At 40.2% G+C, this 16,492-nt stretch overlaps 1 protein-coding gene across 8 annotated transcripts in view; it reads right to left on the bottom strand.

Moving 5' to 3' along the window:
- The window catches only part of lmo7a (LIM domain 7a), a 60,132-nt gene that overhangs the window by 20,947 nt on the left and 22,693 nt on the right, over window positions 1-16,492 (bottom strand). For 7 of the 8 annotated variants that reach the window (XM_019882361.1, XM_019882363.1, XM_019882362.1 and 4 more), the window contains 5 exons: window positions 14,745-14,851; window positions 5,302-5,332; window positions 4,579-4,692; window positions 2,818-3,025; window positions 1,057-1,309 (listed from right to left, as the gene is read on the bottom strand). In XM_019882361.1, coding sequence (XP_019737920.1) covers window positions 1,057-1,309; window positions 2,818-3,025; window positions 4,579-4,692; window positions 5,302-5,332; window positions 14,745-14,851 — 713 coding nt within the window. Of the gene's footprint in view, window positions 1-1,056; window positions 1,310-2,817; window positions 3,026-4,578; window positions 4,693-5,301; window positions 5,333-13,411; window positions 13,512-14,744; window positions 14,852-16,492 lie in introns of those variants that run through there. The other variant, XM_019882367.1, reaches the window with a different exon arrangement.

Genomic DNA, 16,492 nt, shown 5'->3' with positions numbered 1-16,492 from the left:
GCGGTAGTCGGAGGTTGAGGCAAGCTCGGTGCTACTTAGACCACACCAAATAGCAAGCGATGAGCTTCGGCTGGCTACAAGGGTGGCTAAACACGTGAACTCGCCCCTAAGTTACTCCTGTGTCGGAACCTTCTGACAAGTATCATTCTCACAAAGGGATGACGAGGAAAGATAGGGAAGCCATACCAAGAGACAACTTATTCAGAACTACTACGTTTAGATTGAAATTGACATGTTCTTTGAAACTGCCCCACTGAAAATGTTTTCACACCAAAAAATACAGTTCGCTGCTATGCACAGTGTTAATTATGGCACCGATATGTAAAAAAAGATAAACAAATTTTCATTCATTCATCATCGATTTTTTTGTTTTTGTTTTACAAAACTCTTGCTTCAGGTCTCTTCTCAAAATTAGAAAGTTGCTCCTCAAATTAAATCAGTAATTAGCAAAACTGCTCCGTGGAGAAAGAAGTTATTAAATCAGCATGTATTGTATTGTATTGTATTTCGCACCTTGCAACACTATATTCTGTATTTTACAAACTGACTACAAATAAAGCAATTTGTCCGCCCAAGGTCATTTGAAGCCACAACTCCTGAACAGTCCAATGCATCATCAGATACTGTACAATGTTAATAATGAGAATTGGTTGTTCACTGCTTTTTTTTAGATGCATTGCAGGGTACATGGAGGACACTCTAAGGGGGATAACGATACAGGATCGAAATAGAAAATTGCAACACAAACCTGTGTTGCCTTTGAAATGGCAGACTCACTTGCACCCCTTTCCAACTCACAGTTTGTGCCTAACATCCAGAATAGATCCAAACAAACTTTTCCTTCACTTCTAGTTTCAATACTATTTATTCATCAATTTGGGAATTACGAGGGACTTATTTATTTACATGGCTTTACAGGCATTATGGCCTTCTGAGGGAATCCACAACAACAATTTGTGGCTTGCACCAAAAAAGGGTTCGACACTCCTCAATGTAGTGTGTGAGGAGTGATTCCGAACACAGCCTTCAGTTACTGGTTTAGGTTTAGTACAGTACCTGGTGATCGGTAAGTCATCTTCGTCCATGGAAACAGGATTGGCCCAGCTGCGTCGATTGTCATCGTTGCGCTCGGTCCGTTTCTTCCTCAGAGGAGCGGGAACATATCCTGTGGCCTTGTCTTTCGTGGGCAGGAATTGGTTGAACTGTGTGGTGACCTTCGGTGTGAGGGTGACGGAGCGGCGGTAAGAAAGAGACTCCTTGTTGTTGGACATCTTGAAAGCTGCGTCGGCCTCGGCGTCGCTGCAACAACCTATCAGGTGGAAGAAGATAAACGACTGATGTTAGATCTAGTTCGACTGGAAACTGAGAAAACCATGTCGCATTAAACACATTAGTCTGAAGGACACACACTAACACACAACAATAAAAGGAGAACATGGCTCTTCTGTCTTCCTGGTATGAAGACACATTTTATTCAAGAGGACAAGATGAGGCTCGGCAATAAAAAAAAAAATTAAAAAAAATGAAAAAAATGCAGCAAAGCGGAGACTGTGGTAACACTGTAGCCTCCGTCTCTCAGTTTCACAGCAACGGGATAAGCGAACTGTAATACTTGATAATTTCTTCCATTTCTCAACGCATATGCGCCGATGTTATGGTAACGATGCCAAATGTGCTTTGTTCACTTAGTGACCGGTTACAGATATGGTACATGGAATGACCAGGCACTACAAATAGCGTGTGGCTTTCAGCCATAGGCGTCTCAAGCCCATTATTGGGGGTGCTGAATGACCTCTACAGTAAATACGAGCACCCCGAAAATTTGCGGATTTTATGCCTTTTTTTTTTTAAGAGGGTCACGTGTTAAAACCATACATTACTTGATAGAAACACAAAATCTATCAACAAAATTACAAAAGTACAGTAATTTTCTGATGTTATAATCAGACTGTTTCGAGATTTCTGGCTCAAATTTGTCAATAAAAAGGTTGATTCGGTTACAAATTCTGCATTACTGGGCTCACCGTAAACCACACAGAGCTCAGTGGAATTAAAAAACACACACAAGACTCACTTTTTGTTCTTCTGACAGGTTGTCTAAAGACATATGACACATATTTTCATAAAATATACGTATACCGTATGTAATTGTTTCCCCCGACTGTGAATATGAACAAAAATACCGTATCAGCAAATATAAATAAAAATTGGGCAAAAATGTGCTGGATGCCCATTACAACAATGTAGAAACAATGTGAACATTTTTACATGAAAACATTGGTTGTTAGATTTGGTTTAACACAGGACATTCTCTGGCTATGTAAAACATATGTAATCCGATATGGCCGGATTTCTGGAAGATTAACCGCTAAATACCGGTAGGACCTTCTAAAAAAAACATTGTATAACTTTTGTGTCGACTTGAAGAGTCAAATCGCAATGGCAGTCAAAAAACAAGACAGGGGATGTGAGACAAAAAAAGGGAAGGGGGCGGATTGGTGTTCTGGCAAGAGTATAGAACCTTTTTTCCGCTCATTTGGAAGCTGGCTCATTTACAAGTCAGTGTGGAGCACTGTGGAATGTGTCACACCTCCAATCTTAGGGGGGTGGGCGAACAATAATGTGACTTCTCTCCATGTTTATTTTGCTTTCTAATCGCCAGTGAACTTTCAACAAAAACATTGCCTTGCTGAATCAAACCACGAGAGGGAGGCAGCTGTTTGTTTTAACGAAGTCAACTTTTCACAGCTTGCCGCCCTACTAATATTTGACAATCCAGCAAATGAGGTTAAATATTTATGGTAGAACATGTCCTACCCTCGCTGCTGCCTTTCAGTGTGGCGTCCGATGAGAAGCTAAGCGTCTGGGAGCCCAGAGAGTCCAAACTGTCCAACGAATCCTCTCTCCTGTGTCCACCTCCTCTTCCTCTTAACTGGTGACGCTCCTCTCGTTCTGAATACCAGTTATCTCCCAAATCACTGTCTTGGACGCTGTTGCCTTTCTGACCAGACAATTCTTGTAGAGCCTTTCAACACACACATTAAGATTGAGGGGGGAAAAAAAAAACATTATTACAAGCAGTTATAATATTTTGTTCCAGTATGCGTGGGTGTGCATGAGAACACTCCCTTGTGGAGTATGACCTCGCTTGGCCATGGGCCTCTCGCTTTTGCATTTGTACAAAACCTCAGTGTCCAACAAGTACAGTTCAGTTCAGTTCAACATGGTTTTTATGGAATGCACAAATCACAATGTCTGTTTTACTTTTGTTACTTCGCTGATGGAGTTCTCAGTAGCGTGGCACCCAGGTCACTACCCCACTTTCTCCCCATGCAAGCACACTTCTTGTTCTGCACCAAAAAGTATTATCTTGCTAATTCACCGACCAACAAACCGCAATGAAAGCATCACCTCTTTTCTCGCTTCATGCTTTGCAAAGACGACAGCTGCAATATTAAACACAATGTCAATACTTCATCACTAACTGACAAACTAATTAACTGATTAGCAAACTGAGTATAGAGTGTGAAACAAAAACAACTTGAGAAGCTACCTAAAAATTGGACTAAGATTCTGACTAGTTAATTAACTGACTATGCCTACTGAACTAGCAAACAAACTACAAAACTAACTAACACATTAATTAGTTATGTAACTAGCTGGATAATTATCTCAGTAGTGAGGTAGCGAACTAAACATGTGACAAGTAGCAAAATAAGTAATTGAATAGCCAATTAATGAACTAACAAACCCCCAAATTAACTAGCTGTCTGACAACCAACTAATTCACAAACTAAACCAGGGGTCAAGAAGGTGGTGTACGGGGGCACCAGGTAACCCCCAAGGATCACATGAGTAGCTGGCGGGCCTCTAAAAATAGCTGACCAGTGATGGCGCTGTGATTTTCCAGGAATGTTGTAGAATTGATCATTTGAAAATGTAAACACTGGCAGACATTTATAGTAATACTGTTTCCTAATTATTGTGAGAAATCATGATCAGTGTATTCACGAAAATCTTTTATTCGTAATAATCACATCATGAAAAGTAAACACTCATTTGAGCAAATTTATTTCAGAACTGTGTATCAAATTCGCAGACATTGGCATGAATCACTCCTCAAGAAGTAGCTCTCAGTTTCAATGATGTCAGTGACCACCGAACTAACAAAAATACTCTCACATAGATGTCACTCTTAAACACTGTTAAAGAAGTTCATTTTCAATGAAACAGGCATTGCACACTTGCAACACACCCAATCCCAGGTTGAGGAACATTACAGTATTACTGCTACATGTACAAAATGTGCCCAGACCAGTCCAGTCACATGACGATGACAGTGAGCAAGTTGGTAAACAGGACTTAAATAACCTCGTGAAGCCATGGGTTCATACAGTATATTACTTAACCTAAGTATGCCCTTAGCTCGGACTCCCCCATGCGGCATGCATGTCAGGTTATCCTTTACACACCAAGGGAGCCTACAGGAATGCACTGTGCCGTCGCTGTGAAAGTGGATTGCAATAATATCCACACAGTATGAAGTGCTTGTTTTAATATACTGATGTGGGGTCTTACCTTGTGAAGTGCTGTGCCAAGTAATCCCTCAAACGCCTTGAAATTCAGGTAAGGTCCATCATAGGAACGCTCGCCCTGAGCTTTTCTACCAAGCCAGTAAAGTGTTATCAGCACCTGCAGTATACAAACGTACATGAAATATCTGAGGTTTTGGAATGAGTTCACAAAATAATTAATAAAAAAAAAAAAAAAATCTAGCTCACCGATATACTAACTGACTGAACAATTCACTGGTGGACACATTTTTTTTTTTTTTTGCAAGAAACAATTTAAAATCTAATAGCAAAAGTTAATATACTAAATATATAGCACTACAAGGGTGGCCAAAGTCCGGCCAAGAGGCCATTTGCAGCGCACACATCTTTTTTATAAGCCTGTAACATGTGTTAAACGATATCACACAAATCCTACTAGCTTTTCAAAAATACGTTTTCTATGTGGACTTTTAAATAACTACTCACATATTGTTTTTTTAAACATGTTTAATATTTTTGAATAATTACCATGCGGACGACAACCTAAACAAGCCGTATGCAGGAATAGTTGTTACGATTGTATGTCTGTCCATGTTTTATGTTATGTGTTCTGTTGTATTATGTTATTTGATGTTAACGGTCCAGTAAAGCACTTTGTTAAAGCTGCAGCTGTACTGAAAGCACTATATGAATAAAAATGTATTGTATTGTAAACTGCAATGTCACATACAAACAAATCACAACTCACATTTTTGAGTCTCCGGTCGGTCTCTTCGTCCCTGTGAGAGTGAAAAGTTAGAAAAGAGAGGTCACTGTGTGTGTACGTATACAGTACGTATACAGTGCGTGTGTGTGTGTGTGTGTGTGTGTGTGTGTGTGTGTGTGTGTGTGTGTGTGTGTGTGTGTGTGTGTGAGAGAGTGGACAATAAAATATGGGCATTGAAAGCGCTAGAAAGTGACAGCACAGGCCAGACTACAGTGCCCGCCCTTCACACGACAACACAAAAGGCTGAGAAAACACCACACACACACACACACACACACACACACACACGCACACACACACACACACACACACACACACACACACACACACACACACACACACACACACACACGTTCCTGAAAATACCATCACGTAGGGAATCATTGAGAAGCACTTATTTATTTGTTGGGCCCTGTTGTTTTTTTTAACTGACTTGCAAAAATAATCAAATAACTGGAAAGAAACTAAAATGAAATTAAGCTTAAACTAAGCTGTCAGTTTCCCGTGCTAGCCTCCAGCAAACAGACTCAACATTTTTTTTTTTTTTTTGTGAACAAAGGGCTTTGTCATTGTCTGTGACTGGTATGGTGCATTTGACCATTTGTTTGTGCTGACAATGCGCAACATTGATCAAAATTTTGCCTGCTACGTTAGCTTCTTGCGTTGGCCCCCAGCTGCTGATGGGCTAACTTCAAAGATGTTTGTCATTTGCGGAACTGGCTTGTACTCCCTGTCTTTGTGGAATTTGACAAATTAGACTGCTGTGTTAGCTTTGCGAGACATCAGCCAATTTGCGAGCTAACATGCTTGTCATTTGAGAAAGAGGTTCCCACATCTTGTTTTTGTGATGTTTGTCAAAAATGTGCAAAGTGTGAAAATACAGACTGCTACTTTAGCTTCTAGCTATACAAAACTGGTCGGTGAACATGTTTGTGACTTGTGAAGCAGGTCTGCTCCATTCTTTGATCTCATTCCCGTTGCTTGACAGTATTCTCAGACGGAACAGGTACCGGAGCACTGAGTAAAAATGTAGGCTGCTACGTTAGCTTTGAGCGAGCTCCTGAATAGCTACCTGTAAAATGCTTGTAAAAGGGCTCAATAGGTAGAATGTTGCGAATTATGTTTTAACGTTTTTCATTGGATTTGTTGTTGACAAATGGTCTTGTGTGACAGTCAATGTGACATAATTGTATGTTTTTGCTCCTCTTCATAAAAATAAACTGGTTTACTTCAGCACACAAGGCTTTGCTGTGAGCAACAAATTATTAAATAAATAAATAAATAACACAGGTTTGAATTTCTTCCACGTCACCTAACAAAGCTGACAGCGTCAATCTGAGAAGTGAAAATGACTTTCTTTAAGCATAGTAAAGGTACGGTCGCAATTGCCTGCGTGTCATCTCTATTCAGAGGGGCCCATAAACACTGATAATGGCTCACACAGGACACGAGTGGCGAGATACTGTAAATTTACACTCACACATTTGTGTCATCACGTGTAAACCCAATTGCCACATGTGCCCTCCCCGCTTTCATGCCTTCGTTTCCATGCAGCCTGACTGATACACCTGTCAGGCTAGGCTTTTTGTAGGCGGGGCATAAAACAAGGACAGTCGGTTGATTAAACAGTAATAATGATATGAGTGACTTTGATAATGAATGCTAGAGTTGGAGCTACACACATTCCTTGTTTGTGTTGTGCACATTCTTGGCAATAAACTTGGGCTCAATTGTACAAGTTCAAGTGGTTAGTGATAATAGTGTGTCAATCCGATACTAAGAAATACAGAGTCAGTATCACTGATAGGATACTTTGGAATAATTAATGGGAATGCATTATGAAATTGCAAACTCTAACTCAATATTCATGACTTGTTTTTTTCCTTTGGATTATTAATCGTCTATATGCAGAACAGCACGTGACCAAACCTGGAAAACAGATCCCCAGGCTTTGTCTGTATGCTGATGTAAAAGAACTTGCAAAATGTGAGTTTTTTTTTTCTTAAATGGCTGGTTTCTTTGGACAAACGTTAAATACATGCATTCAACTTATACATTGTTTAAATGCATAAATTTAACATGGGATAGGGATCAAGCCGGGCTGTGATTGACAAACTTCTTCAAATAACTGATGTACCCCGCAAAGGTGATATAATTTGTGAGAGGAGATAAAGTTGAAATTGCCAATATTAATTTAGTTTAGAACACAAGTAAAACACAAACTATCATTTATCACGTCACATAATCATAATTTCAACCACTTCTGAATATCTTTAAACATTGCTGTAGTAAAAATGTAGTACTGTACAGTATTGGAAACAGCTTGTGGCAATTCACATGTCTAGCTAGTCTCTGTTTTGCTTGTTCCATGTAGTCTCGTCACCCCTTTCCACTGTCCACTTCTGTATTTCTGTTAACATGTTACAAAAATAAGAGCATTCAAAACCTAACTTCCTCCTCAGCTTCTGCAAGTACATCCACAGACATGTGTGGTGGATGTCATTGTATTTAAATATAAACACAGCATGCATCAAACACTCTAAATCATTGTTGAAATCAAACGACACATGGACATGTACAAAACACTATCGGGGTGGAAGGCAGTGCCCATGGAGGTCTGCTTGCAGTTCCTTATAATGTGCGCGCTGACCCATTGCATGGACTCCTGCAAATCAGTTTCTGCTTCTGCAATGTAAAGGACTATGCACCTCTCGCACACTGATTTTAAAGGGAATGAGAGGAACCGCTTTGATTGGCTGTGAAGCAACTTGGCTATGTTCACACCCACAATGGCGCAAACTGTCCGTTTCTAACTGCGCCAAGCTAAATGCATTTTTGAAAATAAGATAACTTGGTGTAGCGTGCCCCTTCACACGGTTAAACCGTGCTGCATACCAGACTTGCGGTAGGCACAAATATAGATCCCACTGGAACTGGGTTACTTCGTGTGATGTATGCTACATTGTATGAGGGGTTTTAGCCAGCCATGCACCGTTCTCTTGTACTATGTTAACTTCAAAACTGAACTCTAAATAACTATTTCAGTGGGTCCAAAACCTGAGGGCATTGCTGCTTTACCCTCAGCTGACAGTCAGCGTGATCAGCTGTATAGTTAGTTGATTCCTGTTCCATTCTATTCTATTATATAGTGTGTAAGCATATTTTTAAAAATGTTATACGAGTGAAAGCAAATGTTTACAAAGCCTTCTTACTGGAAGCTCCCACAGGAAACCCTGCAGCTCCACACATGCTCATCCTTTCACTTGTGCAAACTTCTCGTTCAAACACACACATGACGTAGAGACAGGGCTCAGAGATCAACAAAATGTTAGCATATGTACAGGCGGTTATACAGTGGACTATACTACACTCAGTACACTGCACACAATAAGTGCAATTTTGAGAGCTGATCATATTTGTTAAATGTAACACTTATGTATAAATATATATTTTAAAATTTGTAATATCACCAAAAACTGCACAATTTTCGATGGATATAAATTGCACTGGTGTATTCACCACCTCATCTGAAACGCCACTGATGAGTGCGCTTTCATTCACTGGTTTCACACAAGCACGGGTGTGCACAGGCACATTTTCTCCCTCACGCACGCACGCATGCACGCACGCACGCACACCATAATGCAACTCTTGAACAGAGGAGGCACCCGTGCCAGGCATCGTATTATGTCTTCAAGTGTATAACGAGGGAGTAAATGAGGTCTGGTGTTTCACCACGAATAATACCACCCTCATTTATGTTTATGATGGGCTCACCATCACCAAATGCTGCCGCACTTCCAAGTGAGGCCACGTAGGAAAGCATGAAGCTACCACACCCACGCACGCAGAGTTCATTCTTGTCCATTATTGTTTGCATTCACATACGAGCATTATTTGTGGGTGAACAGCCAGCAATTTTAGAAACAAGTAAATCTAATCTATCTGCTCATTTATATTCTTCAGAGGATGGTGTAAGCGCCAAGGGTGGGAGTAAGTAACATACGTGTAGGTCACAAGAAAGTCTCAAGTCATAACCATCAACTCTCAAGCAAGTCCAAGTCACTGGGAAAAAAAAAAAACGAAATAAATAAGCAAGCCAAGTCCATTCATCACCAAATTTTTAGTCAAATCATTACTTGGTTCAAGCTAGTTGGAAGTCAACTCAAACTCTTGCTCAGTCACAACATATGTTGGAGTGATAAATATATATATTTTTTTACTGATCATACTACAAAAAGTACCTTACCTGTAAAAACATTGAACATTGTTATTGTTATCTTAAAAATATATGTTCATAGCAACCCCTGACTGCGCTGCACAACTATGGGGCGCGGGGGGTGTTATGGTTGGGGATGAGTTCGACCTCATAATATACGTGACGAGCTACTAACTACATGTAACTAACTAGTAGTTTATAAGCTATTTAAAAGGTAGTATATAGTACTCAAGATATCAACAACTAAATATGAGCCTGTAAGCTACAATGTAGCACAAGCTACAAGCTAGTTGATGCTACAATCTCCTGAAGGCTGCTCTCCCATGCTGTAGTTTCACGGTGAAGTGAAATAGTTTCCATGATTCATCTGGAACACTTTAATTTCCCTGTCAGCCGAATAGGAAAAAAAAAAAAGGAAAGATTTGGTGTTAAGACGGTGGTGAATCAGAACCTCCACCATGATGAATCAGGCCTGGTCATTTTTTTAAGGGACAGAAAAAAATGCTCTTATCACTGGCATGTCTGCCATAACGCTGACTATTGCCCTATGACACTTTTCATATTGTCTGTACTTTACATCAGTGATAACAGCTCATCAATCAGAGGGGGCATGCATAACCATGAGGCAGTAGAATCATCACAAAGCTCAAAGGTCAGCACACACACATCTGATAAATGCTTTTATGGTTGTTGCAGCAACTTCATACGCATGTGACAAGTTCATCGGAACAATTGTAACAATCATTACCCAGGTCTGAAGTTTTGTAATATTTCAATGTAGTCGATACACAAGCCAGAATGATCGTTTGACATTCTGCTGCAACACATTCCATTTCGATGGTAAACCAGTCGAGCAGCATGGAAATTCTCTCACTAGTTTGGTTGAGGGTTCAAACACTTCTTGCTTTGAACTTCCTATGTGGTTTTGATATGCTTCACTCTTTTTGTACCTGTGCTAATGGTTGGCGGAGGAGTTGATGGGAAGTTGTATCTATTCAGGTTGACTAAACACATTTTTGGATTAATCTAAAACCACATTTCACGAATATCATGACATACGTCAAGTTGAATGTATGTATTGAATGTAACAAAATACAAAATACAAAGCATTACAATGCAAGAACCGAGACGGACGGGGTGGAACTGAAAGCTTGTGTCCCTCTGAAGCTCCGCCCAGCAGGTCAACACAATTACAAATGGGCAGTTTACATTTAGCTTAGCACACATAGCATATGCATCCACATGTGGAATGTGTGTGATATCATGACGTCTCTGAACCACCGGTGAAAGGAGACTTTGATTCTCTCTTCTTTCATCTATAATTGTCATCTTAATTTTAATGTCCCGTGTAGCGCTTTGTTACACCTGCAGTTTTGTGATATCAATAAAGATGTATGTATATGTTGATAATGTATGCATATGTATGCATGTATATGTTTTCGTCGACTGCTGAGACACAGGTTCATTTGCGTCTCCCTCCAACATATCATTTGTGTTTTTCGTATGTTGTTTTTCTTTCGATAGAAAAACAAAACCAGGTTAGCCCATCAATAGGTTCTCAATCATACTCAAACCAGGTTAGCCCATCAATAGGTTCTCAATCATAGCATACTTTAAGTACCTGCTGCATTATTGTATTTGATATTAAGTTTGTGGTAATAAAGAGCTTGAAACTTTTTTTTGGATGGGGGATGGGGGGGATAAATTGTTCACTAGATACACAACTGCTACTTGTTGTAAAGTGTGTTTGTCTTTGCCCCCATACTCCGCTCGTACTGTATCTCAAGTCTGTTCTTTCAAGAAAAAAAAAATGGGTTGAACGAGGCCTCGTATCTCAAAGCACCACCATGGAGAGCTTTGGAAGAGATTCCACTTGTCATACAGACGGAGGTGAAAACCGAACATATTCCATTGTGCCCGGCAGATGTAATGAATGTGTGTGCCCTTAGAAATAGAATTAACTGTAAAGTACAGTTATCGTTAATTCAATTTGTGAGGACCCATAAAATGGAAGGCCTGCCTGCTTCGATTTCAATGCCTTTATAGAGGGACTTTGCAGTGTAAAAGGGAAATTCAGGCCGAGAATAGCACGGGTCCCAATGGCTTCACGGGGTGGAGGAGTTTGGACACACAGCAAAGACAGCTGTCGATGACCACTTTCTCTTGCTGCGCTCTAATCAACTTAAATGAAGACGTAAGACATTATCTCCTCCCAGTGTTCCCGCCTACTCTTACATTAGTTACACTCGACTCATAAAGTCCTGTGATGGGAAACACGGCCGATACAATTTTACACCCACACGTCTGAGTTCTTTTCCCCCAAAATTCAAACACATGCTATTCATGTCTGTTTTATGGATAAAACACACTCGCAAAACACCCACAGGTGTAAGATCGTTCCCGTACGCATTGCAGAATGCAGTGGGGTGGATGAGAGGATGCTATTTAAAGCTCCTCTACAGAGTTACGATATCATTCCAATCAATCTTGACAATCTTGCGTGTCAAATCAACCCTCCAGATAGCCTAATAATAGGACGGGGGTTCCACCTCATCTCCCCTTTTCTCACATGGTGGCAAAGAAAACAACTTGACAATTGCGATTGCAAAGTGCACTTGTAAATTGGAGAAAGTCCATTGGCGTAAATGCACTCGACTGTTTCCCCTCATATAGGGGCTTGCTAGAGACGTTGTAATCAACTGTAGAGGGGATAAGATGCAATATTAAATCATATTATATTAGCTTAATGTCCCCCAAAAAGAAATTATTTAACTGGGTCGAATGAATACATATTATAATAAGCAGTACGTCAAGCGTCTTTTGAGGATAAGGGCTTCCCCCCCCCCCACAAATAAATAAACATGTTTGATTAAAATAATGTGCAGTACTTGAGATTTAATGACAAATATTTTGGGCGGGCAGGCATTCATTACATATTTAAAATAATATACTATTTTTCTCTTCGATAAGTTAAAAATAATGGTTCATATACGTACATTAAAATCCAGTGTAAATACTGAAAGGTTGCAACAAGATAGAGAATAGAACTTTCTTGTTTTAAGAGTAAAGGCGAGCACTCCTCTCAGCCCAATACTTCCCTTTTAGATCTTTCCACCCCGCCCTACATAAAACAATAAATACCTCAGGCTCAACGAACACCTTTGAGGTTCAATATTGTTAACATATTTTCAAAGAAAGTAAGGAAGACATGGAACAAGACAGCAATGGCAGAAGTGGCCAAGAAGATAAACGACAGGTTTATGACTCATTCCAAAGCTCCATAAAGTAAGAGTTTGACACACTGATACCATAGGGCACCATTGTTAGCTTGGAGGGTGTGTCATGATAACCGTGGCAGATTTGTTTGTTTAGTGTACATACAGTTGATCTCTGTGTGTTTTAATGTGCTTTCAACATCACTTTTGGCATCAAACAGGCATAGCTCATCCAGCCCAGAGTGGATCATGGGGGGAAAAAAATGGTTTGCAGCAAGCTGCCTGCGGCAAGGAGTACTGACAGACGTCTGACAGAATGAGCACCGTTACGACGCACCAAGGCCGCAAGGTCACGGGTATTTTTAAAAACAATTTTGACTTTCCCACAAAGCTAAAAGGACAAAAAAAATCTGTCCACAACAGTAGTGCTGGGGGAAAAAACATCCCCTTTAACTTCACAAACAAAAAAAAAGGGCATGCCAAACCAACAGGCGCTGCTCTACCGCAGAATTTAAAGGATATTTACATATGTGTGTGTGTATACAGACTGTATCGCTATATACATACAAAGCATTGGCTCTACAATGTTGTCAAGCATGTCAAAACCTTACTGCTTCTGCAGCAGCCATCCCATACACAACTGAAAAGCACGCCTCACCTATTCAGCTTCATCCTGCAGGCTCACCCGAGAGCAAAAAACGAACTGGTTGTTCGACATGCCGCTCTGCTAGCCACACTACCGAAACTTCAACAAACAATGTCGAAATGTCATCGACTTGACTATAATACTGTACTGTAGCAACAACCCAGATGAGGGCCTCACTTTTATTCCTCTAAACTGACTTAACAGTTCCTCCAACCAATGGGAGTGACATGATCAAAACATGCCAGAGACTGCATCAATGAATCATATCTCATCAAAAAAAAAAAACCCCGAAAAAACAAACACATAGTTTCAACATGAAAATACATGTCAAACTAGAACGGCACTCTGTCAAGGCCAAACAACCACACTTTGGATCAGCAACAAATTGTGTGCATTCACACAGTCGACATCAGACCTCCATCATACACCTTGTTTTGGTGATAAAGATTGATACACTTTTCAGTCAGAAATTAATGTTGATATTTGTTTCACAATAACAAGTATGGGGGAGAAAATAACATTTATTTGGATCCTGGGCATGATATGCAACACAGTGCAGATCAAGGTCAAATAATCCCTTTGGAACATCAGAACACGTGCAAAATGAATCCTGGCACAGCCACATCAAATATTAATACGGTCTTCTGGGTTAGTAGTATTTATGTAAAACTGCTGACAAAAATTTATAAAATCTGGATGAAAAAAACATTTTTAATATAAAAATAAAATGATTGTCATTTATAATATTTATTATCATAAAAAATATAATTTTGATGCAAAATATCTAATAAAAAATTATATATATACAGAGAATCTCTATCTTTCTAAACTCTTCCATGCCCCATCCCAGAGGAGTTGTTTGAGCATTATCCTGCTAACAAAGACAAACGTCCGTGTTTTATGTTGTGTTGTGTTTATTATTTTACTTTATGTTAACCATTTTGTTCAGCACTTAGTTACAGCTGCAGCTGTTGTGAAAGCGCTATATAAATCAGGATGTATTGTATCATCTGTTTTGCCTGAATTTTGACATTTTTGCATCACTAAATAATTAACAATCCAATATACTACATTTTGAAGAATAGTGGAAAATTTGTTTATGGATATGTGCAAAAATTCAATGGGTTCTTCATGTGATAATGTTTTGCGGAAATTGTTGAAGTAGTTTTAAGGCTATTTGGCCAACTGCCAAAGGGCACTGACGCCAGTTGTAATGAATAACATGCACATGTGCTGTGAGAGTGCAACAGTGTGGAACTACATTAAAAATGTCTCATTCATTCAGTACCCAAAAAAAACAGCAAACAATAAACATACTTGGGATATGCAGAAGTTAGCCACTCACTTGACTGTGACTCTTGACGACAAGTCCTGGAGGTCTCCGGGGTGAAAGAGCTGCGCCTCCTTGAGTCCGATCTTGAGGCAGGCCTTGCGGAAGACGTTAATGTTGTCCTGGATGGGTGAGAACAAGAAAGTACAGATGAAGGCTGCCCTCCACCACCACGCAAAAAAAGCAATCACTCAAGAATTTTCTGGTAGCACTGGCGACACAGCCTGCGACTCATTGCTTCCAAAGTTCATGTCGCACAGGCAGGCAGGCAGGGAGGAGCGTGTGTGTGTGTGTGTGTGTGTGTGTGTGTGTGTGTGTGTGTGTGTGTGTGTGTGTGTGTGTGTGTGTGCATAACAAACATTCAGTGGAGTGGAGGGAGGGGTGGCAGCCGTGTGACAGGAGCTGACTGACAGCAGCAACGCCACCTGTGGGCAGGGCTTGGGTGTGGCTAGAAATGCTAAAATGAGGAAGTGTGATGTCACAAGCTTTATGTTTGGCCTCCTCCTCCTGCTCACACCCTCACTGTGGAATCTGAGGGGCAGCGGCCTATTTTGGGGATGGTTGCTAGGAGATGTGAGTTGATAGAAACTCACCTAATCCCACTGACATTTTACAAAGCTTCCAACATGAGGGACAATCAAAGTAATCAATTGTGACTGTGTAAAGGAATGAATGATTGATTATTATTATTTTTAAAAATACCCATTTCATTTGAACTACACCCTGAACTGGTCAACAGTCAGTCGCAGGGCACTTTTAATAATCTACGTACTAATTAATAAGTAGCCACCTTTTAATCAAGCTATCTGTCGGGTTGAATTGTTGGTATATTTATTTATTATTTTCATTATATTGTTCATATCACCTTAATATCATATTTGGTCGTATGGGAGGTTTTCTCTCTCACTGTTCTGCTCTCCTTTAGGACAACAAGTCTTAACACTTGTGAAATTCGAGGCAGTGACTTATTTTGGCATGCAAGGGGATAGACAAATGATATTAGCATAAAGTGAGGCTGATCAATCATTTTATATGCAAATGTACAACAGTATACACTTCTCGCAGAGCTCAAGTGAGTTCCAAGTGAGGACGTGGGATGACATCATCATGGTCTGGTGTAATTGCTGGGCTAGATTCTATATTTAAAAAGGCCCAAACATGCCGGCTCCAAAAGCCACGGTAGCTTGCCCACAGGCCGATTACCCAACCATTCTGCCTGTGTAATAATTATACGATCCAATCATTAATACGTAAATTAAAGGAAACCAATAACTACTGATCCCTTCCAGCGAATTTTGCCTTTCACACAAGGGTGGTGTACGATTTTAGTTTGGTACTCCAAGGCCCATATTAAACTTATGTTGCAATGATCAAGCAATCATTTATACCAACACATATGGATAATTTTGAGTCTTCCGGGTGTGCCAGCTGCCAGTTTGCGCTGCATGAGTGTATCAAACATAAAACCTCACTTCTCAGAGCCCTCAACGAGGGTGTTGGCTGCTGAATTAGCAGGGCTGGATGGCGCGGGGTTGCTCTGCTACATTGGTGCAGTGACCCAGATTGGGAGTAGGCTTTTCAGGGTGTGAGTGTAATAAGGCCAAACAAAAAAGATAGTGTGTTTCCGGTAACATGAAATTTCAGCATAGGGTCGGTAGGTCGGACAAAGTTTTTTTTTTTTTAAACTTTTTTTTCTCCCCCATCAAAAATTTAAACAAAATAACCATAAAACATAAAACAAGAAGACATTGAACCCGCCGCTC

This window comes from Hippocampus comes, unplaced genomic scaffold (genome assembly GCF_001891065.2).
Source record: "Hippocampus comes isolate QL1 unplaced genomic scaffold, H_comes_QL1_v1.1 scaffold111, whole genome shotgun sequence".
Lineage (NCBI taxonomy): Eukaryota > Metazoa > Chordata > Actinopteri > Syngnathiformes > Syngnathidae > Hippocampus > Hippocampus comes.
Note: the sequence above shows the minus strand (reverse complement) of the source record. Positions and strands in the feature narration are given on the sequence as shown.